The following is a 27947-nucleotide window of genomic DNA, read 5'->3' as shown; positions in this document are numbered from 1 at the left end:
CAGCGGAGGAGAAAGACAACGCAGCGAACAAAACACACAATGGCGACGGCGGCGACAACGGCAGGCGGAACGGGCTCAGGCGGACCGGCCACCGGCCCCGTGGGCAGCGGGACCGCGGTGGGACGAAAAAAGGATGGCGGTCCGTCCTCGAAATTCTGGGAAAGTTCAGAGACGGTATCCCAGTTTGAGACGGTGCGGCTGTGGATCGGAAAGCACTACAAGAAGGTAAGCTAGCAGCGCTGCTTCTCCATTGATTTCTATGACGGCCCGCGTCCCGCTGGCACAATGGAGTGATGCTATCACAGCTAACTGTTAGCTGCTGCCGCCGATCAAAGCTAGCTACAGCTACAGTTCAGGGTGTTTATACAAACGTTTACGTCTGTTTGCAAGCTGTAAGTCAAACGCAGTTGTTCGTGTTCGTGCTAACAGCCACAACACAGACGAGCTGTAATTTTAGCCTGGTGGAGTTGTTGGCTAGCTTAATGTTAGCTGGCTAACTGACCGCTCAGTGTCGCCAGTCATTACACGTTCAGAGGGAAAATGTTTACAAACGACGCGCAGATGGACGTTGCTGCAGCTGCAGTCGGTCAACTTGTATTTGCAACTTGACTTAATTCACAAAAATCTCGTTACACTAACGTTACCTTATCAGCACATTATCAGGCCCGGGAAGCTAACCAAATGTTGGTCACGGGATACCATGCAGCCAAACAAGTTATATCAGAGAAATAGAGCCCATGTAGCATTTTATTCTCGCTTTAATTACACTCAGGTCGGGCAATAATCATCAGATCACTGTGTTCAGTGTGCAAGCGCAGTCGTGTTTGGTGCTGAAGAGTGAGCGGTTGAGTTTTGTCAACACAGCAGCATACCAGACTGTTCAGGCTCCACTCGCCCACCAAGTTAGCCAAACAAAGAGTTGTCCTCCTGTCTCTTCATGCCACCATCCAAGCCCACGGACACTCTTCAGCTGGTTACACTGAAGAAACGTGACGATAAGTAAATAAAATAAACCTGGATGAAGAGGTGTAAATATCATTTAAGAGACAAAGTAGCGTTTTAAACGCAGGAATACAACTGAAGCTACTCTGTAAATGTAACTTCTGCACAAAGGCTAACCCAGATGCTTGGCTTGAGTTTGTTTACATTCAGTCCCTGTACACAAAACAGCAAAGTTGGCTCTGTATTAAGGCTGAAGTGGGTCTCCTCCACACTGTCCTCGTTATAAATAGACCAGCTTTTTCCCCTTTTTAGTTTAGCTTGTCCTATTTATCCATTGCCAGACTATACATCATTACTCCTCCTTGTAACTCTGTAGCTGGGTGTCAGACATATGGCCTTACAATGATATTGCAATATTTATTGGCTATATCACAGTACTTTCTATATAAATCACAATATTTTGAAGTCTCCTCAAAAGCACTTCATGCATGCACAGTCAATCAAAATGTTATCGTAATCGCAACACTTTTTTTTTTATGAAGACAAAATGTGTGAAAAACAGCATGTTGATAAAGTACTGTACTGCTGCAGAGATGCCCTGGCCTACAAATCTTGTTCTCCAGATGTAAAAAAGTATGTTTGTTTGGCACAGACCTCCACAAATGTTGCATCATTGCTTAAATATATATATTTTTTGACAAATGTGAATTGTGGTGCAAGAATGATCACTCCCACAAGTCCTGAAATATATTGCTATTGTATAGCCTGTCAAAATCTTCCGAATATATGTGTATATATTTTTACCATATTGTGCCCCTACCAGCCCGAGAAAAGAAAGTCCTGACTGTGCAAGATTTGTTAGATGGAAGGACCCGTGACAGCAAATATCTTCTGTCCTTTTAAGAAGACCCTGAATTAACCCCGTCCATTGACCTCCTCTGTGGAGGGCAGCAAGTGGAAACGCACATTTCAGTTGACGTTTCACATTAAAGGCATCTGTATTTGCAATAATGGCAACTTTGCATGGTTTTTAAATGAGAAATCCAGCCTCAAACAGTTGGCCAGGTTTGTTGTTTGCTGTAAATTCAGTACATATACAATTCAGTAATGTGAAAAACTGTGCAGCCTCATTCAGAGGTGATTTTTGTTTTTTCTTCCTTAAAGGCAGTGTATACACTCCTACAAATATAATAACTTATGACCCACTAGAAGTGTGTGGTGGTGTCTATCTGCTTCTGCAGAGACCCTGTCTGTATTTTTTTTAAATTCTGTGGTCTGTGGGGTGTTCATCTTTTTGCAGTTGGTGCGTAGACGCCAGCCAATGAAAGCCCACAGTGTGAAGACAAGACTGTAGAAATGTAGCGACCAGTCGCCTGATTGTGATTACGCAGCTTTGGGGCCAGCTTTTAATGTTCTGTTTACAAACCACAACCAACAAATCCTTCTCATTATGCCTTTGATTGTTGATGTTCGCTTTGCTTTTTGTGACAATTTTGGGCAGCTCCATGTGTGCGTTTTATATCTGCTTCACTGGTATGTGTTAATAAACATTTTTTCATTTCTGTCTCAGTATGTCCAGAATGACTCCCCCTCCAGTAAATCCTTGGCGGGTCTGGTGGTCCAACTGCTGCAGTTCCAGGAGGATGCATTTGGACGCAGGGTCAACAATCCTGCTCTTACAAAGCTACCTGTAAGTACAGCACATACACATTTTCTTGTTCTGTCAAAACCACGTGTGAAGATTGCAGAAACCTCATATCCTCATTGTTGCTTTTGTTTGTTCAGGCCAAGTGTTTCCTGGATTTTAAGGCAGGGGGTGCCCTGTGTCACATCTTGGGGTCAGTCTACAAGTTTAAGAGCGAGCAAGGGTGGTGAGTTGTCTTGTTTAAACCTCCGTAGAAGACTGGTGTTGACAAACTCATGTTGTCCTGACACGGAAACCAGTTGCCTTTTATCATGACAAAGAATCTTGTACTCTTGCTTTCACACGTTCACTCTCTTGTTTTCATTCTCACAAAACACTGCAACGATATTTGCTCCCTCCAAAGCTCTGAAATTGTGCACTTGTAAAATAATCACTGACATCACTAATACTGTGCTGTGCTGGACAGTTGCAACTCCATCTCATTGTATGTTCTTCGTCTAACACTCCTAGGCGCAGGTTTGACCTGCAGAACCCTTCCAGGATGGACAGGAACGTTGAAATGTTCTTAAATGTGGAGAAGAATTTGGTCCAGGTATGACCCAAACTTTTCACACACAAGCTGGTGCTGATGAACAGCTCAGTGTCACTCATTGGGATGCCTGCTGCAGTCTGTAGATGTTCTTCATATATTTATTATTTGAATGAACTGCAGTGTTGATGTTCTTTTGTAACTTGTGTGCAATTTAAACCAAATCAAGCTGCATGGATTGATGAATTTTCTTCTTTTTTTTTTTTTTGTTTGGGATAATATTGTTTCTGATTCTAACTTGATGTTTCTTTACTTCCAGAATAACTGCTTGACTCGACCCATCGTCTTCCTGTCACCAGACATCGAGCAGAAACAAGCCAGTAAGCTCAAAGACATCATCAAAAGGCACCAGGTGAGCCCGAACTTCCTACATCAAACACCTTCCTACATCAAACACCAAACTCTGTTGTGTTTGTCTTTCGGATGTTTATTGTTTATTTTTTCCACTGTGTCTCCTCCAGGGCTCCATCACTGATGATAAGTCAAAGGCCACCCACCACATTTATCCCTCTCCATCCCAACAAGAGGAAGGTACAGTAGTATTGTCTGTATTTTTACAGATAAGGTCATTTTCTGGGTTAATGGGAATAATCTCTAAAACCTAAAACTATTATTTATAATGAAAATCGTGAGACATTTTCAAAAACTAAGAATACCCTTAAGACAAATTTCCTACAATGATACCAAATATCATACGTGTTTAACATATATTAAGTTAATTTGTAATTGGTGGTTTGTGTTTGAACTGTATATGTCTGTATTGGTTTGTGTGTTTTTATAGAAGAGTGGCTTCGTCCTGTCATGAGGAAAGACAAGCAGGTGCTGGTGCACTGGGGTCTCTCCCCAGACAGGTGAGCAGAGAGCGCAAACACGGCCCCTTAACACACTCAGAGCTCTGTCCATACAACATAACATGTGTATAAAGTGTCGCTAGTGGGGTTTTTTTATCCAAATGTTTTAGTTACTGACGTGTTTCATTTATTGCCATTTTTCAAAGAAATACATTAAATCACTCCCAAATTCTCTTCAGATCCTTTTTCGTAATTAACAATCCTTTCCATACAACAAAGTCTCTCTCAGGCTTGTTTTAGTTTTGGAAAAGCAAGTCAGCCCATCTAAATTATACTCATCACTGTTTTTTCCCCTCTTCTGTTAGCTATGATACTTGGGTGTCAGTCAGCGAGGTGGACGGGGATGTGGAGGACCCACCCAGCACAGACAGACCATGGAAGGTGAGCAACGAGGGGAGCACAAGCAGAGAAGGAACTTTTACAATTTCAACCCCTTTAACCCATTTAAATTTTTCTTTTTGAGTCAGGCGATGCTTTAGTTGCACTTGGAGCCTTTAAAAGTACAGTTCACGCTTGTTTTAAGTTGAATAACTTCTAACTTTTGGGGCTATTGTTTCACAGAAACCCTGCTCACTTCCTCGTTTTAACATTCGGCAGTGAGTCCAATCTATTGGGAAATGATGAAGGAAAATGAGGGCAGCAGTGTGAAGGGATGGTGGACAAATTGCCTCAACCTCTGCCTTCTTCCCTCTCAGGTCCATGCCAAGTGGGTTTTAGACACCGATGCCTTCAATGAGTGGATGAATGAAGAAGACTACGAGGTGGACGAGAACAAGAAGCCAGTCAGCTTCCGTCAGAAAATCTTCCCCAAAGAGGAGGAGGTAGATATTTGTGTTGTGTGTTTTTCAGTGCCAACAATTTTCTCACGCTCAGAAAATCCTGCGTCTGAAAGTATGTTTTATAGGTCAGCAGTCAAGCGACCGTTGGTGTTGTTAAATGTCAGCCTTGTTAAAGACTCGTTCAGATTGGCTGAACATCAAAAAATATAAGTGGTCAAATGCTGATGAATAAGTCTGAATGCCTACTTGTGTATAAGTGTTTGTTTCTGCTGCCAGTTTGTTTTGTTGCACGTGGCTGTGCCCTGTGGATTGTGCTTCGTCGTCCTCCTTTGTCTGCGTTTGGCTTCTGTCTGTTTGTCGCGCATCCTTTCCAAACCTTTCCTCACTCTTTGTCTCCTTCTAATGTTTTTCAGGGTTTCTGTCCAACGTAAGAAAATTATGATAAATCATTTAGAAATCAAAATCAAAGTTTACAGATAATTGTGATTAGATGCCATGTGATGGATTCTATAAAGGCAGAAAATAATTAATTTCATAATACACTCTGTTAAATAGGGCCGTATCGAATAATATTGTTTTTACATTGAAGCTTCTATTGAGGTTTTCAAATGAAGCTTCTGATGCTGCTGTTTGCTGGCGCCACATTAATACAGAGGCATGTCTGTCTTTGTTTGGGGCTAAACGCAGACTATCCAAGTATGGATTAAAGCAAAATATTTCATTAGATAAAAATGTGAATTTTGGAAAAGATAACTTCCTTTTTGACTTTTGGACTAGACAACACACTTTTTGGAAGTATTTAGATCACACATGCTGGAAAAAAACTCAGACAAAGCCATCACTAGAATAATACTGTGGCCTAATATTTATCTGCACTTTGCAGAAAATAAACCTGCAGAATTTGAATGCTGATTTAGATTCTGAATTGGGTACAGCCCTACTATCACTCCATATCTTTTTGTTTTGGCCTTGTCACTGACATCTCATGGAAAGTACCTTGGAAAGTACTGGCCCTGCAAATGTTTCAGAGCTCCCACTAAGTGTAGGTCGAGCACAATAGGTAGCAAATCAGAAACCAGTTTGATCCAGAGATGTTGTTTTAGTTACATTTGGCTCTCAGAGTGCACAGTGGTCCATAAGTGACGAACCAATGATCAAAGTTTAGAACATTTAGGCAGTGATCTGTCTGATAAAGATAATTTATACCAGATAAAACTTTCACCGCAGTGCACATATCAAGAAGTGAAGGTCTGGGTGAAAGAGAAACTATTTTGATCAAGGACAGCGTACAGGAACCCTGGTCGTCTCCTCCACCACCACGGCATCCTCCTCCCCTCCCTGTCGTCGTTCTCCCAACGCTTCCCCTCCTTGTGTGTGCAACCGTTCCATCCTCTCATTCTGCTGCTCTTTCTCTCATCCTCCATCCCTCGCTCCCTGCGCTGCACGGGGTTTGTCTGATCAGTCTTCCCGTACACCCGATCGCAAGGAGCGCAAGGCCAACTCTGCCAGCAAGAAGAGGAGGCGCTCGCCCTCGCCGCCCAGCACTCCCGCCGAATCCCGCAAGAAGGGAGGAAAGAAGGGGTAAGGAGGCAGATTTTTAATACTTCTTTTTATAGGCAGAGGTAACGCGAAGAGTTAAAGTTAAAAGAAAGATTGAACAAATGTTGCACTTGGGAATTTTCAACCTAATCTTTTGATTATGCTGCTGCCGTTATATTTTTCGCACAGTCAACAAGAAATCCCAAAACCAAAAATGTGTTGTCCTCTCAACTTCCTACCCTGTTTGTGGCACCAAGCCCATTTGTTCCTACTGAAAATGTAACTTTGCAAGAACAAGGCAATGAGTATATACGTACTTGTTTCGTCTTTAAAAGCCTCATTGTTCTCTTAAAACAGCCGGGTACTGTTATTGGCAAATGCTGCTCAAACTGGAGTGTATAGAGCATTTATCGTGGACTATTTGAAGCAACAGATTTATACACATTTGGTGTTTTTACAGCAGCTTTAAATAGTTTTGATTTGAGCTTTTTATGGGAATTTATGAGAAGAAGAAATGTAGATTATCAGCAGACTTGCCCTTTAGAGTGCCACCAAAGATGTCTTTGCACTGGGAACTGAAAATAATGAGAAGATATCGTCAAAACAATAGTTTTAAGTCTAACCAGATGCTGACTTTGAGTCATGTGACAGCTAAAGAAGACATTCTTTTGGGAAGCTGTCTGAAATGCATTTACATGTTTGATCTTGTGGATATTTTCACATTTTGAGGGGCTATATTAGGATATATACTGAATTCTCTAAATGTGATGTTTGATGTTGATTTTCAGTGGCTTATTATTCTCTCTTTGGCGTCAGGAACCCTGGGCTTCACTGGAAGAGAAGGGGCCACAGAGGTGAAGAGGAGGACACAGAGGAAGACATGACCAAGGACATGGACGACTCCTCAGCCGGTGCCAGCATGGAGGAGGGCAGCATGTCTAAGAATTGTACGTGCCGAGCTGGACTTTGATTTAAAACATGATCTCTGAATAACCAGGTTGAGGCAACAGTTTGGTTAAAGTAGAACTGTGCTGGTTATTTTACTGACAATCACAGGCAGGCTCCAATGTGATCTAAGTTTGATCAGATGTGATGTGCAGTCCAAGACCAAAGAAGTAATTGTTACTAATAACTTATTATTGATCATCTTGTTGAAAAAAAATTGATCTAGAAAATGTTAAAAGAAGAAATGCAATCAAAAGTCACTTGTTTCATCAAAGGTTAATTAACAGTAATGACAAAACCGAGAAAAGCAACGATTTAATGATTAATTGTAGATGATTTGTTTTCCATCTGCTGTTGCATTGCTTCAGCACTTGTGGCTGGTATGCCAGTGCAATTATTTGGCACAAAGTTGGTAGAAATATTGTTCTAACTTTAGATTTCCCCAGTGCCGTTCATGCTGGGTGGGGCAGAAGGCCTGGGGGCGAACAATTTGTAGTGGAACATTAGTAACGTCAGAGAGTGTTATTTTCAGATTTATCATCCAGCAGCCTGTCATGAGTTCAGACTGTTGAAAACATGGGTATAGCTGCTGCATCAGATCACTGAGGGGCAGATGTTGCGTTGTAGAGGAGGGAAAGTAAAACAAACTACAGAAAAAAAGAGAAAAGCTTCTCAAAGTGCAGGTTTGAAGGTGGAGGTTTTGGGAGCTTGCAAATTTCAGTGCACGCATCTTCTGTAAGCTTTGCAGCTGGACTGTTTTTCTCATAAGTGCTAGATTATCTTTACTAATGTGATCTTTTTTGTTGTTGTTTAGCAGAAAAGCTGTTTTTTAGTGGCTTACTTTACACGCACACAGTATTTCGTTTTTTTGCTCTTATTCCCAAAAAGACTATATTCCGACTAAGTTGTTTACATGGCGACTAATATTCCAGTTTGCAGCCGTGCACACTCTGATCTGTCCTATTTAAAGTGCTATGGAGGAACTCTTTTTCAAGCTGCAGTCATGTTGCTCCTGTGATGTACCATCCTTGTCACCCTTCTGCAAGTTTTGCAAAACTGTGTTCTTCAAGCAATCCTTTTTAGGGCCATGCACCAGACCAGACTCTTACAGCTTATGCACCAGGCGGCCTACTGTGTTTATAATGCAGAGAGCTGACTGTACGCCGTAAACAAGCAGGAGTATGTGTGTTGGAAACTGTGGTTAAAAGCCCCAGTTGCGATGCATATTGCTAAAACAAGAATAATACCGGCATATCCAACATGTCTCAATCCGAAAATGCTACATTCGGAATAAGGGCTAATGACTATCCAGACGGAAAGGGCTGTTTTTTTACAGGACCTGTATGAACTTAGCCTGTGTGTTAAGATGCCTTTTACAAAATCATAAACTAATTTCACTTGAAATTGACAGAAAACAGCATTCAGCATACAGAATGAACTAATATTACCAAATACATGACTGCACCTTTTAGATAATATTCATTTTATCAGTGACATTTTGAAGTCTGGTTTTTCTGCAATTCTCCGGGTGGTTGTTGTCTACCTGAGCATAAAGATGACATGAAAAACTGTTCAACTCATGAAAAACATCCACTCTCTCCCACAGACGCACACACACACACCATGTCCCAGTCAGAAAAAGTAGAAAAACAACCTGAGGATGTATTTTTTAACAACCAGAGATGAGTGCAGTCTTTTCCTGAATCTCCTTAAAGATTCGCTTTAAAACCAAACACACAATCCTGACTGAAAATGCTCTTTTTTAGACCAAGTCCCATCTGGGATGTCCCACTTTCACAAAAATCCCCCAACACACAGACACACACACACACACACATACTCCTTCACACTCTATCTATTTTGGTGTCCTCTTTTGCAAAGCAGAGTGCTGGTTAATGCCTCCATGCCCACGGCTGAATTAAACAGTCTTTGAATTTTTCTTTCTTCCTTTCTTTTCCTTTGAAGCAGTCCCCTTTTTTCATCCTTCTCTCTGTTCTTCTGTGTGCAGCAAAGAAAGACATTGAGAATACTCCAGTGAAAGGAGGAAATGGAGACTTGGGTGCGTATCTTTCACTGTGTTGACCTGTTTATTTGTGTATGAATAACATTAACCAATTCAGAAGAATAGTAAGTATTCAACCAGTCTCTCAATTAAAATCTGTTTTTATTTCTTTCCAGATGACATGGAGGATGACTCTGTGCTGTCTGGTGGAAAGGTAAGATATAATTGATGACTCAGACTTCTCTGTCTTCATCAAACCAAATACTGTAGGTGTGTGTAGGTGAGAACGAGGGACCCTGTGCTGAAGACTTCCCAGTAGAGCTGCAGCTACCAACAATCATTGTCATTAAGCTGCAGTGGTTAATTGATTAGTTGTCGACTATTAAGTTAATCACAACTATTTTGCTAATTGGTTACTCTGTACAAAATTATCTGATTCCAGCTTGCTAAATGAATATTGGCTGGTTTCTTTACTCCTCTATGATGGTGAACTGATTATTTTTGGGTTGTTGACAAAACAAGACCTTTGAGGACGTCTTAGGCTTTGGGAAACAGTGATCGACATTTTTCACCATCTTCTGACATTTTATAGACCAAACAACCAATTATTTTGCCTAAAAGATGTCAAATGTAATGAGAAATGCCCACCAGATGTTGTCAGAGCGGATGTCATTGTTTACAAATGGTCTCAGACACAACCCATCTGACATAAACGACACCCTCTCTAGGACTTTGTTAGATGATCCTTAAAACAGAATGAAAGCCGCAAACTTCACAACCCTGTAGTCAGAAAAAAGATTAGGGGGAAAAATATCTTCCGGAAGGCAGCATTTGTTGTCATAAATAATAGAGATATAATGATTAGTATCTCAAAGAATTAGTTTAAACCCCAGAAACTTGTTTGTTATCTTTATATTTGTTCAGTTATTTCTGGTTTTGAAAAGGTATTCTTGTACAAGAGATATATAGCATCGTAAAACGAGATTAGACGACATTTGATAGAATAAATATTGGGTCTTTGCCATGTTGCACATTTGCCTGATGAAGATCCTGTAAATGCCTTCATCAGTTAGATAACTCTTCTGGAAGCCAAAATCCAGTGTGCAAACAACTTACTCTATTTCCTAATTATATGGAAAAGGATGACCTCTCTTATTGCGCACTGAAATTGCTGCCAATATTTTTTTTGTAATATGTTTAATTAACCAAACCTCCTCCTTCAGCCTCCCCTGGTCTGTTCTCAGAAACCCTTTGACACAGAAACACGTTCCTCTACACCCTACGCCGGTGTAATGAAATGTGAAATCCTATTGCAGGATCGTCATTTGAGCTTTCAGCGGAACACATTTTTTATGAGATTCTGGTAAAAGTTTGAAGAAATTGGATTTTTAAAGTTTAAAGTTAAAGCTTCACTTTGGTGCCTCTGAATACTGTTCACACAGGATCGGTCTTCAACAGGCTGACCTGTCTGACTCTTTGTCTCCTTCTGCAGGATGATGAGGAGCAGGGCAAAGCTGAAATCAACCGACTGATAGATGCTGGCGAGGACAATGTGACTGAACAGACTCACCACATCATCATCCCCAGCTACAGCGCTTGGTTCGACTACAACTGGTAAGAGCTGGAGGATGAGGATTAACACATTACTACGACACAAATGACAGTATATTTTGCTTTTTTTGTTTTTATTTTGAGTGGTGAGCTAAGTACCATGCTCTTTATTATTGTACATATATTACATGTGTATTACAGAAGTGTACCAAGGCCTCTGAAGAAGTTACAAGTTCAATCTTTTAATTGAAATCACTGACTTGCAATTTTCCTCTTTGCGTTAGCATCCATGAGATTGAGAGAAGAGCGCTGCCCGAATTCTTCAACGGAAAGAACAAATCCAAAACTCCTGAGATGTGAGCTTCTTTACACAAACACACATTTACAAACCACATGAAACTACCAGACTTGTTACTCTTGTACAATGAGTTTCTGCAAACCCAAAGTTATATGTTTACTGTCGCACTAATCTGGCGCGTGGTTCTTCTCGACTCTTCAACAGATACCTGGCCTACCGTAACTTCATGATCGACACCTATCGGCTAAACCCTCAGGAGTACCTCACCTCCACCTCCTGTCGCAGGAACTTGACTGGGGATGTCTGTGCCATCATGAGGTGAGACGAGCTATTTTATTTTCAGGTTTTAAGTTCAACAAAATATTTAAAATACAGACACAAACGGCTGCAAATTCCCTCCCTGTCTCACCCACAGACAAACGGAAAAAGAGCTCACTCACAAGGTGTAGTCAGAAACAAAGAAATGTGTTTTATCCCTCTCTGACAATGCATGTAATCTTTTTTTAAGAGGAATTCCTTTGTTCATCTCCAAAATCCATCGTGGTTTGTTAAAGTTTACAAGTCTTTGGTTTTATTCCCTGATAACTGTCAACTTGTCAAAGATACGGGCCTATGTTACAACAGCAGTTTTTTGTCCTCGTGTTGAAAGAAACGAAAACAACAAACAACAACAATAGTTTGCTCTCTCAAATCTCTCCTGAATAAACCCTCTTCCCAAACAAATCAATGCAGATCTCTGAAAAAGAAAATAAACATCTCCAACACTGTCTGAGTTTCCAGTACCAGTCAGTTCAGTTGATCTGCTGTGTGATTTGTGCACACAGCAAACGTGCCTGTGAATCAATGCTTTAGATTGATTTGGTTTTGAATTCATGACGCCCTGAGTCGATTCTACTGCAGACTACAAACATTAACTATTTTATGAATCAATTAAAATAAATCAGAAAAAGAGAAAAGTTCAAACTTATTGAATGTGACTGCTGTCTGTCTTCAGGGTTCATGCATTCTTGGAGCAGTGGGGTTTGGTGAACTACCAGGTTGACGCCGACAGTCGCCCGTTGCCCATGGGCCCCCCACCCACACCTCACTTCACCGTTCTGGCTGACACACCATCTGGCCTCATGCCCCTGAACCACCGACCCCCACCGGTAAGGCCGACCAAAATGTACAAGAGTGAATGATGCACGAATGAAGCGATTTTGTAAAAAAAGATCGAAAGGGAAGTGATGAACACGAACGAAAATCACAGCTGGACTTTGGTGTAGCATCTGGTTTTGTCTGAGTTCCACCTTTTTCCACCGTTGGAATGATAAACTCCAAATGATCATGTGTTGTATCTGATCCCTCCAGATTCCCCCTCCACAGCAGATGCCTGGCTTCATAGACAAAAGCAAAGAGAAGTCCATCGACTTGCAGAACTTCGGCCTTCGCACTGACTTCTACAACAAGAAAAACCCCAAGGTCGGCACACAACTCAGTCATCATCCTGTAATATGTCTTCCACGTTACAATTATATTTCTCTTGTGCTGGTTTCAGAAATGATGAAGTAAAATGTTGAACAGTAGTTAACATTTAAAATAAGATAACATCTATTTTATATTATTTTAATGTGATTGGTTTTGGTTGCCTACAGGTCAAAGCTCCCACCTCCACCAGGGAATGGACTGAGCAGGAGACTCTACTGCTACTGGAGGTGAGTCTCACAGAATAAAAAAAAATTCTTATAGAAACACAAGATATTTGTCCTCAGTCCCCTTATTTCCTTGTTCTGTTCTCTTCTGCCTTCTAGATTTGAATTAGCCTCATTCCCACAGTACATAACCCTCCTCCTCTCTCCCTCCAGCTCATCATCTTCTGCCTTTCGACCCTTTAATCTGTACTTCTGTCCTCCCACTCCTTGGCTGCTGTTATGATCCCGCATACCTCTACAATATATCATGTATATTCATTTCCCCTCACTTCTCCCCAGGCGCTGGAGATGTTCAAAGATGACTGGAACAAAGTGTCTGAGCACATAGGTTCACGCACCCAGGACGAGTGTATCCTGCACTTCCTGCGGTTGCCCATTGAGGATCCATACCTGGAGAACACTGAGACAACCCTGGGCCCCCTGGCCTACCAGCCCATACCATTCAGCCAGTCTGGAAACCCCGTCATGAGCACTGTAGCCTTCCTGGCCTCTGTGGTCGACCCCAGAGTGGCATCCGCTGCTGCCAGGGCAGCCTTAGGTGAGAACTGACGAAGGGGAGATGAAACTGCAGCATCACATCTTTGAAATCCCTTGATGATCACACAAATAAGAGATTTTTGATCATATGGGCTGAATTTTTCTTTTTTTTTTTTTACAGTAAATATTAAGGCTAAAAAACTTTCCTACATTTGTTACAACATAAGAAAGTAAGAAAACCCACAAACGTGCAACGGGGAACGAGGCCTATGATGAAATTGAGATACATTAAAAATATTTTGACAGTGATCACTTTCATGATTTTAACTAAATTCAAATTCTTAGATTTTAAGAAGTTAAACTATTTTATAGTCCTACAATTTCATCAAACACTACTTTATTATATCCCTGTACAGGCTAATGTGTGCGACAGATTCACATAATAGATTGAAGAGCTTAAAAAATATATATTTTCTGTTATAAATTAATGTCAGTTAATACAGTAAATGTAAAGCCATCAGATTAATCTCAGTTTTGAGTTTTGTGTACTAATAACCGTCCTCTATGTCTGCAGAGGAGTTCTCCCGTGTGCGTGAGGAGGTGCCAGCTGAGCTGGTGGAGGCTCACGTGAAGAAAGTGCAGGAGGCGGCCAGGAGCACAGGGAAGGTGGACCCTGCGTTCGGCCTGGAGAGCAGCGGCATCGCTGGCACCGCCCCAGAGGAGCCAGAAAAGACCGGTGAGTAACGCATGACGAGGGGTAGAAACAGGAGATGGAGTTGCTGGTCAGAGTTTCCCTGACCGGACACTGTAAAGTGTTTAAAAACTAGATGCAGGGCAAGACACGTTGCCTTGAGTGTAGCATGTTGTGAGTAAAATAGTATGAAGTATGGTGGTTTTTGTGTATTGTGACTTCTTCAGCCACTAGAGGGCAGCAGATAGTAGCAGTCTTACTGCAAGCTATTGGGCAGGGAGAGGCAAATTTGATGCAGATTACTGCCGTGCCTGAGAGAGAAAGTGTGTGAGAGCATATGTTACGGCTCACGGAGGAGTGGCCTTTGCTCACGTCCCCCCCCCCCCCCGTCCTCCTTTGAATAAAAATGGCCTTTCTTCACCAATATCAGGCAGAGACGATCAGTCTTTCTTTACATTTGAAGGTCATTCAGATATCAGTTTTATCCAGCAGGGGGTGAGCGCTACAGAATTGTTGGTGTGTGTCTGTGTGTGCATACTGCCGTGGTAACCAGTGGATTAAAACAACAGTGGCAGATGGGGCAGGGGAGTGGGAGGAGGGGGAGCAGAAAACTGGGTCATCACACTCTCTCGTATGTTTATCTCTGCCTCTCGCTCTTTGCTTTCGCTCTTTGCTTTCTTGAAACATTTCTCTCTCTCTTTTGCTTTTGCTCGCTTCTTCCTCCCCCACCCACACACACATACGCACTCTCTCCCACTTATTACCAATCATTTGCTATACCTGACTTAATGCCCTCTAGAGCCACAGTTGCAATCAATAAGCTTAAATGCGTTCAGCCCCTTGCCTTGCCTGAAGCCCTCAACCGACACACACACATCACACAATCAATATTCAAACCCTTAACCACACGCTCAAGTGCACCCGTGACATGGTTTAACACTCAACCGTACACGTGTATTCAGCCGGACACGTGTGTGTGTGTGTTTGTGTGTGGTCATTTGTGAGTGCGTGCAAGTGCTCTCACACACCTCACACCATCCCTGTGGGCCTGCTCACTTAAAATGCTTTTGACCTTAATTTTCTGTCCTGACTTTCTCCCCTCCAACACTCGTTTTTGATGGTTTTGCCTCAGAGAATCTAGACATGTATTTCATTTAAAACAGGGTGAGATGTCACTGGTGCCGACTGTTTTGAATCTGTTCTGTCATTTCTTGTTCTGGTTATGCACGAACATGATCGCACCTTGTTTCGTGCTTGGTGTTCCTGTTTTTGGGATCGGGGGGGCTCAGGGTTAGCATAAACAATTCATTGGGAAATTAACAGTTGAAGTGAAAATTTAGGCTGCAACAGAACTTCTGCCACCGTGTTCATCAGTGTTAGTTTGTGACATGATGCTAATTTATCTACCGCACTTGTCGTCACTTGTAGAAACCCCAGAGACGGAGAAGATGGACACGGACACAGACTCTCAGCAGGCTGATAAGGTAAAACCAACTTTTAAATATCATCTCTTACATGTCGGAGAAACGGGTTCATTTGTGAAGTCTGTTGAGGTAAGAGCTACTTACTTTTAACAGACTTCCCATCATTATTTACTTCTGTATTTGAACACTTTCCCTCTCTCTCACTGTTTGTGTTAAAGTTAATTTTTCCACTCATCCTACTTTTGGTGTCCCTTGGTTCGGAAAGGCCCACCGGCTGAATGTAATGGCATTTTTTCTCACATTGTCCCTGCTCTGTTAGGCAGCTTGTTGGTTGATGGCTTCCTCATTAACATCCATTAACCAGAGTCAGACACTTTGTACAAATCACTGCGATCGTCCCCAGAAAGTGGAAAGGGTCACATTATTCCATTTTGCCCTGAGCATCACAGTGTTTACCAGCTATTACTGCAGCAGAGGCCACTTAAAATGATGATTGGTTGATTGATCACAAGCAGCCATATTTAAAATCGAGTTCATTTTTTCACTCATGCGGTCTACAATAGTAAATCTCACATGATATTTTCTTTTCTCAGGCTTTAATGTTACTTTCTGCGGCATTGACACGGGCCACTTATCGTTGATTGTCTGTGTCCTCATCTTTCAGGCGGAGTCGAAGGACGAGGCAGAGAAGCCCAGTGAGTCTGCAGAAAAGAGCAGCGACAAGACAGAGGCCGCAGACAAGGTGAAGAAGGAGGGAGGAGAGGCGTCGGAGCGTGAAGAGGAGAACGAAGATGGAGCGGAGGCCAAGGCTTCTCCAGCAGGTAACACTGAGGTTTAATGATGAAATATAAGAGAATGTCCAACCACACTTTTAGTTTGTAAGATCACAACTAGAGCATTTCTTTAGGAATAGGCTCCTTGTTAAGTCTGCAGCTAACGATTATGTTAATTATTGTTCTGCATTTTATTTTCATCAATTAATTAAATGACCGTTCTATGAAATGTCAGAAAGTGGTGAAAAAGGGCCACTGCTGTTTCCTAAAGCAACTGTAGAAGTTGCCATCAGAAAACATTTCTAGAAGACAGTATGTAGAAATGATTCCCATATTTTCAACACGCTTATCCATTAAAACTCAAGGGTACACAGGGACATTTTTTTGTGCGATTATACAGTTGTTAAATTTTCTTCTCCGTCCCTGTCAGACAAAGACAAGGAGGAAACCATGGAGACGTCGTCCTCGGAGCAGGAGAAGGAGAAGGAGGAGAAGGCAGCTACGGAGGAGGGAGAGGAAAAGAGGAAGAAACTGGAGCATGACATTGAAGAGGGTAACATCGCCACCGCGGCCGCTGCTGCCCTGGCATCTGCTGCCACCAAGGCCAAGGTGAGACTGCATGAGTGCTGACACAGCAAGTGCACACTGTAGCGAGTCTGATCTTCCCAACGTTCGTCCTGGCTGTCATTTTGAAAAGTTTCCTGAAAGTCATTGGATCATCCTGTACGTTTTACTGGAATATTGTGTATTATGGCATCAGTAGCCAAGAATGGAGAAGGCATAAAGCAACAAATTTCACCTTTTGTTGATCAGAAAGCTCTTTATTCTGCTATCATTAATGTCCTCTTTTATGTGTATCGCAGATCTGATTGCATTTATCACATCATTAACCACCTGAACGATCTAATCTAATCCTGAGTACATGATATCTTCGTGATGCAGCTGTTACTGATCAGATATTTATCGTTCGTCTTTCTTCTCCATCCTCTCAGCATCTGGCGGCGGTGGAAGAGAGGAAGATCAAGTCCCTGGTGGCTCTGCTGGTGGAGACCCAGATGAAGAAGCTGGAGATCAAACTGAGGCACTTCGAGGAACTCGAGACCATCATGGACCGAGAAAAAGAGGCTGTAAGTCAAAAAATAAGCATCCATGCTTTTTGCTTGTTGAAATGTTATTGGCCAACGGTGACTCTTCACAGCTGCATTAGCTCCAGCACGCACACTTCACTTACCTCCACACACTCAGTGAGGGCTTTCAGCTGTGGTTATTAATATTGAAGGAGATCTATTAACAGAAGCTGATGAAGGTTAAAGTCACAACCACTCATTCAAGTGTAAATGTGAATAAATACATAAAGCATTTTATTGAATTTGAATCCTTTTAAATAACTTATTGAATCTAATTACATTTAGCTGAGAACATTTGCAAGAAAATAATGTATAAATAACTAGAATGCAAAAATCTCACCGTTGGTCTGCAGAGAAAGGAGAAACTGTCAGTGTTCGTCTAGTTAAAGTTAACCTTCAGCCACAACTTGAAAGTAAAATGAGCAGCATTAATTAGAAGATGTTAATTAAAGGGATAATATGTGGAGTTTTCCCAAAAAACAGGCGGCTGCTGCTCTCTCTCTTTCTGTCTCACCTGCTGAGCCGGGAAGGAGGGTCCATTATATCTATATCATTTCTGTAGAGAAGAGAAACCACACTGTCGACCTTATTAAACTACAAAACACACTGTTCACTCAGTCCAAGTGTTTCAGAAGTGTCAGTTCCCCCAGTTACAAGACATATTTTTCCACTTAGCCCAGGTTGAATCTAGCCATGCAGATACTTTTGAGATATTCACCACACACCTGCCATGACCCCATTACACGACACTGAAAACAGTTCGCAGTAAGCTCTGACTCTGACCAGAGACACCAGGACATTGTTTTCTGGAAACACAAGTTGCTGTTAAAATGTCATTTATTTTTTAAAATAAACTCGGCTCCATTGTTTTTTGGTAATTGTATGGTATCTCAAATCCTAGACACAATGAATAAAAATGAATAGCTGATAAATGTTTAAAATAAGCAACTTTAGAGAAGGTCGATTTCATGCTTTGTGGTTCTCAAAATTAAACCAAAACAAACATATCTTCGGTGGGTCATTTACTGCCCAGACAGGTTGCCTACAAATTAATATTGTATGAGGTTGCATGGCTGATCATCACCATGACACCCCGCTGGCACCATATTGTTTGTTTCCTTCTGTTAAATGTAAAAATATATGTCTGGGAGACTTCACATAGAAGGATCCGGGAAATTTGGAAAAGGACTGCTCAGGAACTCATACCAATATTGACCGTCTAAATTTTGATTCCCAAGTGAAACCGATCCAAACCCGGTTAAGGTGAAAGGTCTAATGTTTGGCTCATAAATAATATACTCAAACTATTAAATTAGACTTTTTTTAAATGATGGATCATTTTAGAATATAACCCATTTTTAAAACAAAGACGGCAGCTGTAGATGACATGACTTTGTGAATTGTGATTAAATTAAAACAAAGAAATGTTAATTATGATTCAGTTTGTTTGTTTCAGTCATCCAGAACTGACCCTGTGTCACAGAGTCCTTCTCTGGTTACTGAATTGAAATAAGTAGCCAGTAAATATTTGGAGTTCATCGGCCAACGTTGGCCACTGAACAAGTTGCTTCCCACTTGGTCCAAACCCTCCACAGAGTCTGAAGAGGAGACAAGAGTTACTTCTTTGTGAAGGAGTTTAATGGCGAATAAAACATTTCCCATAGCAAAGCAGCTGTCAGGCAAGTGAAACTGTTACCTGCCTCTACAGGGCAAATGAATAGCCCTCAGCTCTGTGTGTGTGTGCCCTGCCGCTGGACAATCCCTGGAGACGGCAGTGAGAGTGTAAAACTGTGTTTTCGTGGTGGAGGCATCAGGAGCGTAGCCCAGTTTCACAGCTGTAAATAGTGCATGAAAAGGCCTCTGGTTTACATAAGCCGTCTAAAGACTGGAGAGAAATCAAACCCCTGCTGCTGCTATAGGCTGTAAAACACTGATCTTCTATTAAAAAAAACAAAGATCCACACACAGTACAGAAAGACAAAAGACAGTTTTACACACAGTCTAACACAGGCCTGTACATGCACTGTCTCCTCTGCAGACATGCAGACAGGAAGCCACTGAAGTGTAAGAAATGTGCTGCACTTTTCGTCCTCTTGTAGAATATTCTCATTTAGTTTCAAAACATGTTTGTGCTTCTGTAAGGATCCTCTTTTTGGTGCCATAAATGTCAAAGTTCAGTTATCAAAAGACATGTTTTTCTACTTAGCCCTCGTTGAATGTAGCCTTGCAGACACTTCTGGGTTTGTGTCCACTTTTGGAGTTACACAACACCATTACAAAACACTGAAAATGGGAAACGGCAAGGTCTGAAATAGTGTCCAGAGTGACCAGGACTTTGTCGCTGCCAAGTTTTTCATTGCTGAGAGCACCATAAATTAAAATTAATTAACCTTTATCATTTTTCTGGTGTGTTGGGATGTCTCATACTAGGCACACAACATTAAAAACTATCCTCTTGTGTTGCAAAATAAAATAAACTGAGTACATCATCACTGGGTCTTGATGATGCAGTAACTGAATGAAACATCAGCACTGTCATATTTTATAGTTCAGTCATTTTATGTGCAACATGCATGTAATGTAGTTTCAGAGCTTGACTGCATTAAATGTCTTCCTTGCCAATACGGTCATTATTTTCATTATTGATGCACCCGCCGGTTATTTTATATATTAAATCGATTATTCGTTTCGTCTATAAGAATTTCATAAAAAGTTGAAATAATGTTAAGAGTCTCAAGAACCCTCGTTGACCTTCTCTGAGGGGTCCTGAGATCCAGTTTTCTACAACACCTTTGCCTTCACCCAACAGCCATCAGTGCGTAGCTGACTTCATTCTTAGTGTTAATTATTATAATTAATCTCATCATTTAATCGTCTTTTCTTGCCGTTTCCTCCGTCTCTCTGTGCAGTTGGAGCTTCAGCGTCAGCAGCTGCTCACCGAGCGTCAGGCGTTCCACATGGAGCAGCTCAAATACGCCGAGATGAAGGCGAGGCAGCAGATGGAGCAGCAAGCTGCCGCTGCAGCGGCCGCTGCCGCCCATGCTCAAGGACAGGGTCAGGCTCCTGGATCTGGACCCCCTCCACCAGGCATGCACCCTGGAGGGCCCCAGCCGCACCACGGAGCACCAGTGCCCCACCACGGAGGGCCCCCACCCGGCGGTGCCATGCACCCCGTTTACCCCCCAATGGGTCACCATCCGATGGCCCCTCACCACCCAGGACAGACAGGTGAGAGACAGACACGTGTTGTAAAACTGCACTGATTGCAGTTGGTGTCTGTATGGAAAATCAGTTGTCCTGTCTTTTCCACTAAGTCTTGACATGACTGATTTATCCCCACTTTCCCTTCTTCACTACAGGACCGATGGGACCAGGACAGCCGATCCCTGGACGCATGATGCCCGGCCCACCCTCAGCTGGCCCCCCTCCAGGCGGCATGCCTCCCATGATGCCCCCACGCCACCCCGGAGCTCCCAACGGCATGTGTGAGTACAAAATATCTCCTTCTGCCACACATTCCCAATATGTTTGTGCTGTGTGTGTTTACATGTATAATATTTATGTTTGTGTAAATCAGATTTTGGGCGTTATTTTTGGTGTTGTGTGTATTATTTAATTCACCCGCACCCAGTACCCTTTAAAACGTGGTGACGTTTTTAGAGGAAGGCATTTACACCACCAACAGCACGTCAAGAAAAAAAAAAAAGTTTTCTGGGAATCCAAATATGACTGTGACCTCAGAGCTGACAGCTGGTATTTACTCTGAATGCCAGCTGCAGCTAAACGTTTGGGTCACTGCTGCTTATTAGCGTCACATCACACATCTGCAGCCAATCAGCTACTGAAATCAGGCAGCAGCATAATGACTTCTTTTAGATAAAGCAAACAATTACAAAAAGTGAATTATTTTCCATACATTTTATTTTGATAGACGTTGTTTCCTTGTACTTACATTGACAGCTCAGCAGACTCAGACAGGTGTTACTCTTTCTATATTGTCCTTCTGAGAGCAAAGCTCCCATAACATCTACTGTAATTATACTGACATGTGAGCTCTTTAAACTACATGTATTTAACTACCTTTGCCACAGTTGTACATGTTCTACCTATGAGCAGTAACATAGTTGCGTTTTTTTTGGTAACTCTGTGGCCATTTTGGCAATGCCCCTGGGCAGCTACCAAGACCAACCTCCCTATCTAAAATATATGTCATACAACCACCATGTGGTCCTCCTTTCTTATAACTTCTCTGGGAAAACTAGACATTAAAGCGGAAATGGACAGCTAGCATTTCTTTGTGGTTTTACTGTCACGAAGACAGCGTTATCAGCCTGGCTACACATCATTTTTCTGGGAGGAATCCAGCCTGAAAGTCTGAAAAATCTGCATTATTTTATGACGTAGAACTTCTTTTTCTTCTTTTCTGTCTTGTTGAGATTTACATACAGCAGAACTGTGGGTGGGTCCAGACCCTCAGGTTGGAAACCACCATCAAGACAACTTCATCCCCTAAAGCTCTTGTTTCATCTTTCCCTAAAACTTTCATCTTTCCTCTTTCCAGATCCCGGCCCACCACCTGCACAGCCTGAAGCGGTACCTCCAGTTCCTGTGGGTCCTCCGGTGGCCCCGAGTGCTCGAGTGCCTGACAACTAAGACTTACACAACACACATACACACACACACACACACACACACACACAAAAGCACACACACGTAAAACTAACTCTATCTCTGAAGCTCAGCCCCCCCTTTTTTTGATGGCCTTTGCTACTGGCTCGAGATTTTCCCCTCAAAACTACCAGAAATTTTATCACAGGAAACACACACACACACACACACACACACACACACACACACACACACACACACTCAGGGTTCAGTGGCAAGGGTAACCCAATTTTACACACACACACACACACACACACACACAGACTTCCTCTCAGGGCACAGCGGCAAGGGTCGTGTAGTAATAAACACTGTTTTTCTGCTCTGTTGGGCCAGATGGAGGCTGGAGAGAATGACTGTGTACAGAAAACACAACCAGGAGACAGAACACGTAAAAACCTCCACCTGTCTCACCTTTTTTCTCCCCCCGATCCCGTTTTAAATGACACTGTACCCCCCCTCAGTTTCTTTTTAAAATACACACATACACACACACACAGCTCTTCTTGTCTGGTGCCTCTTTCTCCAAACCAAACACTAGGGGGAGCTAGTGAGACTAGAGGGCAGGTCAGATAAGGGGGGTGTGTGTGGTGTGTGTGCTGAGATTGAACACACACACACACACACACACACACACACGAGGCAAGCAGATTATTCAGATGATGATATCAATAAAAACACACACACACACAGAGGGGACCCAGCCTGCCCTCGCTCTTATCTTGTCGAGTATCTACCTCTCGCTCCTCTCTGAATGATACACTGTAATTCTGTGTGTGTGTGTCTGTGAATGTGTGTGTGTGTGCGTGTGCGTGTGTGTGTGTGTGTTCAAGACAGATGATTTTTTTATGGCCGCTCACTCTGATCACAGTATATAGACCTTTTATGTAATCATTGCTTTTCAATTTGAGACTTTTGCATTAATGACTTCAGTTGACTTAAAGAAATACGCCACTCTTCAGCAGAGGTAAGACAAATTGGAGAGATGAGGTCAAAATAAAACTTGAGGGGGTTTTCAAGAAGACCCATCTGTCTTACCGATACAAAAATAAACCCTCAAGTTTTTAAATGTTTGACGAGATACGTCTCCATCCCTTGACCCAAACAAAGACGGCAGCTGGGACTGATATGACACTAGATGATGGAGTGTGAAATGTGAAGTTTTGTCTCGACTTTCCTGACTCAATTCAAAGAAAAGGTCAAACAAATCTCATAAAAAGACCAGAACTAACAATGTATTAGTCTCTGATTAATTTCTGACTCCCCCTACGCTGTGGCTTTGAGCACCAAGCCCACTGGTTCCTACTGAAGACACAAATCTTTAAAACATTTTTAAAGACCCTGTAATTTCCACCCAGCCGCTGCAGTTTCTATTAGACGTCAATCAAACAGGAGCAAACAATGCATTTGTTGAACTATTTTTACCAGCGGATTAATCCACATTTGGCGCTCTAGTGAGTATTTCCACCAGGGATTGGGCCAAAATGTATAACTGTGTGTCACCAAGTGCAACAGTGAGGCGCGTTGGTGTGTTTTTAATAGTTGTGGTGTTCTTTTAATGGGATTTGTTGACAATAAGGCAAATACACTTAACAATAAGCAGACTGCATCTGTTTGTACTTAGTGCAAAAGTCTCAAATATGATTACATGAGCAAAAACACCTGCCCCACACCAACCACAGCACTCTAACACACACACACACACACACACACACACACACACACAGAAATGTAAGCTAAGCTGAGGCTCACACTGGAGGCTGCGTGCACACACCGACTTGGCCAGACCCTGCCGCAAAGCACTGGACAACCAGACACACACACACACATAAACATACATATATACATATAATCTCCTGCTGACCTTCACACAGCCTTTACAGAGAGGGAGACGCTGTGATGCGGCTCGACTGAAACGTGACATCATGAACGACGCTCTTCCTCGTCACGGTGGGCTTCTAGATGTTTTTTAGGTGCTGATACTGTAGCGAATAAACCCCGCCCCCTTCCCCTCCTCCTCTGCTCACTGATTCCTAACGCTTACTGCTGCCTACCTCGCTAACCCCACCTCACACACTCACACACACACGTTGATGCTTTTTAGCCACTAGCCACGGGAAAACTAAGCAATATCCTCATTCCTGTGTATCAACCTGTTCGTGGTCAGTACACTGAAGAATACTGCGTAACCACCGTTATGAGTTCACAGTTTAGTCCTCAAATTCTGTGATGTGTCGGTAAATCGAAGAGTGCATTAACAAGGGAAACAACCACCAAATGTTTATTTACAGAGCTGAAATGACGAGTAAGTGATCGGTCAATGGACACTGCTTAATTTTTTGTCTTTTTTCAAGTCTAAATGACTAAATATTCTCTAGTTCCAGCTTCTTATATGTGATTATTTTGATGGTTTTCTTTGTCTTATATGACAGTAAACTTGATATCTTTGGACAAAGACGTCTGAAGATCCCACTTTGAGCTTCAGGGCTTTATAAGATGCACATTTTCACATCTCCTGGCATTTTATTGATAACGATATTAATTGTTTTGCCGAGAAAATAATCTGCCCCATTTAATCGTATTACTAATTCAATGTTTAGTCAATAAAATGTCAGAAAATGTAGAAAAATCTAGAGAATTAAAGCTGGAACGAGCAGATATTTGGAGTTATTATTTCGATATTGATCGTCTTGATTTTCTGTTTACTAATACATTCAGATTGAAAGTTCATTCTCGACCAGTTTGATCAACGGTCTCGGATCCATTAGTAGCTGTTCTGGAGCTCTTCGATTGTATTGCACAGTGTTCCTCAACAGTTGCTTTTGATTGACTTTTCAAGCATTGTTGCTTATAATTCAGTGGAGGGAGTCTTAATCTCACCACAGCAGCCATCGGTAGCTTCTCTGCAGCTTTGGGACGTAGTCGATCGACCTCAGCAGTTCATTTTCCCAGTTGTCATGAAATGGGAACCTTTGGGTTTTTTTTTGTTAAAAATTGAAGGGGGCTCATATGGCACGATCTAAAGATTGAGAACTTTGCTTCCATCTGCTTTCTTCCGAGGTTGGACATGAAACATTGAAGGCGATGTGGCCCTAAAGTCCTTAAAATGCTCAGAAAAAGATATTTGAGCAGCTGCAATTTCATGGCAACTGCTGAGGGAATACCATGTGATAGAGTCAGAAGCTCCAGAACGGTTGCCCACTAATATAAATGTAAAAGAAACCATTTAAATTATTTTCATATTTCCCATAAAACATGAGCTTGATACATGTACAGTGAATTTAAGTGCATGTCGGCCCAAATTAAAGCTAAATTATTCTGACAGCTAAAAAAGAAATTTAGTGGATTCACTCTCCTCCGAGCCCCGACTCACTCTCTTCATTTCCTCAGATACTAAACCAATGTGACACTTGTCATCCTGCATCTTTCTACAGTCGACACACAGGTTAAAAATAAGCTCAAATAAGGTCGTTTTTTAATGTGAAGTCTTAACTCGAACGACTCCTCTCCCCCTTCGCTAGCACTGTTAGTATCTCTGCTACCTCTTCCTCGTTCATCCGCTAGCTACCTCTTCTTAGAAATCTTCCTCTCGCTATCTGCTACCTCTCTGTGCACCCCTCTCGCTACCTCTCGTTCCCATTTCCTTTCCTTTTTAACTTTTAATTTTTCTTCCTGCCCACATGACTGCTGCATCACTGACTGTTTTGCCCCCCTTCTCCCCATCTGTCGGAAGAAGAAAACACCCAAACACACGGACAGTCATTCGCTCCCACTCTCTCGTTCATCGCGCCCTCCCTCGCCATTCAACATCTGACCAGGCTTGTTATGTAATATCACTTAAATATGACAGGAATTCCCCTCACGTATATTATCTTTAATCGCTACTTTTTTGTGTTAATGGTAATGTATTTTTAAGGAGAAGTTTTGTGTAGATGGAAGTTATCTCTGTTCTTTGGAAGTTTGTAGCATTTGTTTTTTCTTTTTTTATTTTATATGGGGTCTGTTGGTACTTGGACCTAGACACTGTCGAATAAACTGTGTTTTGTATGACGTCGATGTCCTGATGTATTTATTTTTTTAATAACTGTCCTTCCATAGACTTGTGTCTTTCATATGCCAACCTGGATCCTCACAAGCTCAGGTTTTACTGTGACAGAAATGGCCACCAGAGAGTAAAAAAAATAAGCAAACCGAGTGGAAGCCAGACCAGTCAAATACCTACAAGACTGTATCCTGTCAGATACTGTAGTTTGTTAGAGTAGTGTGTGCTTAAAGGTTGATCCAGTCACCTCAGAGGTCATTTTGGTCCATACTGCGCTCAAAAACGTGCCAGCTTCAGCCAGTATGGTTTGGTTTCCACTCCATTTAAATAAAGCACACAAAACTGAATCGAGAACTCTGTGCGGCACGTAAATGACATACCACCCAAAAACAAAATGTTGTGTAGACCAATAAAGACATCCAAGTATCCTATACTGTCTGTTCCGACACTATATTCAGTGTTTCTCACATTTTGTGTCTCTTACAAACATAAAAGCATTTTCTACAAAGTTTTTAAAATATTTTAAATAGTTAAACACTGTTTACTTTGGTGTTTCCTTGCTGACATTCATCTTCTTCAATACCTTTTTGTGTCTGTGTTACTACCAACAACAGGCGGCATGATTAAAAACACAGACCAGCAGTAAATGCATCCATAGTGTTACAAGTGGACGGAAACGTCACATGGTAACTTTAAAGCAGTGAAAATATCAAATTAAAGTTTACGATGTCATCTCCACTACCTGCTGCTGTTTGATTATCTGCTATCTGAGACATTAAACTTGACTCCCGCAGCCTGCACTGCATTTCACTAGATTTCGCTGCCAACACGACCTAATGGAGCACAGCTACTCATAGAGGGCAGCCTTAATCCTTAAATACGTGCTTAATCATCCTTTCTAGACAGTCAGCTTGCACATTAAAGGGTAACTCCATCAATTTTCAACATTAAAGTCTGTTCACAAATGTTGGGGAGTAGTACTGCATATGTGAGAACTGATAAATTGCATCAAGTGATGTTACTCGGTAGCATTGTGGGTAATGTAGTGATTCCTATCACCTTTTTTGTTTCACACATGGTTCTTCCTTTTTTTAAACCTGGTGCCTACATTACCCACAATGCATCGTGGTCACGTGAGTAATAGCACTGGAGGTGATTTATCAGATTACATGCAGTTTAAGTAGGCTTTTGGATGAATGACTTTTAATGAAGTGCTTTGACATTGTTGCACTGGTACTGTCACTCAGGTACAGGGGAGGACTTACCATTAGGCAAAACTAGGCGGTTGCCTAGGGCCCCAAGTTCCTGAGGGCCCCATAAAAATCCTCATCCACGTATGGTTAATACAGCTATTACTTATTTGCGCACATTAATTATGTTTTTGATTAAAATCCTCTGCCAGCAGAAAACAACGACGACGTCGACACCTGTTGGGGAGGGTCCGTCGTGTAGAGATAAACTAGTGAGTATCAAAACTGTCCAAGGGGAGATTTTTTCCCCCCTATATCGATAAGTATTCCTTGAAGGTGGAAGCGTACGAGTCATTTTGAAGTAAGCTTTGAATTTCGTTTCTATTTGCTACAGAGGCTGAGAAAACATCAGAAACTATGTAACTTAAGGAAGTTATTAACAACTACTACCCCCAAGATGGAGATACACTGTTCAATTTTAGGAACTGTATTCAAATCTAAATGAAATAAAAATTAACTTGTTAAGGATACAGTGTTTCAATGGGCCACATGCCAAGGCTCTTTTAATGATCAATAGCTGGGATAGATAATTCTAAAAGGTAAAATGTGACATTTCTAAAATGATATGGGTCAAAATCTTGACCAAAGATGTAAAGCCAGTGATTTATACAGTTGCATTCAATGTTCAGACCTTAAAGCTGTGACTTAGCTGCTGGGACTTCACTT

The 27947-nt window shown here is 41.9% G+C and overlaps 1 protein-coding gene across 2 annotated transcripts; it reads left to right on the top strand.

Moving 5' to 3' along the window:
* Positions 1-26039, top strand: smarcc1a (SWI/SNF related BAF chromatin remodeling complex subunit C1a). 2 transcript variants are annotated; one of them, XM_084358075.1, is made up of 28 exons: positions 1-225; positions 2513-2632; positions 2728-2813; positions 3098-3179; positions 3436-3528; positions 3638-3707; positions 3958-4027; positions 4333-4408; positions 4723-4848; positions 6293-6387; positions 7162-7292; positions 9299-9349; positions 9469-9506; positions 10785-10906; positions 11128-11199; positions 11346-11459; positions 12136-12289; positions 12492-12602; positions 12776-12835; positions 13112-13370; positions 13884-14045; positions 15429-15484; positions 16089-16245; positions 16628-16806; positions 17190-17324; positions 20234-20552; positions 20684-20809; positions 21886-26039. In XM_084358075.1, the coding sequence occupies exons 1-28, from the start codon at positions 40-42 to the stop codon at positions 21975-21977; spliced, it is 3342 nt and encodes a 1113-aa protein (XP_084214201.1). In that variant the 5' UTR covers positions 1-39; the 3' UTR covers positions 21978-26039. The 2 variants fall into 2 exon arrangements, with proteins under 2 accessions (XP_084214201.1, XP_084214200.1); XM_084358074.1 differs by having other exon boundaries at positions 6269-6387.
* The last annotated feature ends 1908 nt before the right edge of the window (positions 26040-27947 follow it).

The sequence above is a fragment of the Pagrus pagrus genome, assembly GCF_965226575.1.
Source record: "Pagrus pagrus genome assembly, chromosome: 7".
NCBI lineage: Eukaryota > Metazoa > Chordata > Actinopteri > Spariformes > Sparidae > Pagrus > Pagrus pagrus.
The sequence above is the reverse complement of the archived record's forward strand: the minus strand, read 5'-3'. Positions and strand labels throughout refer to the sequence as shown.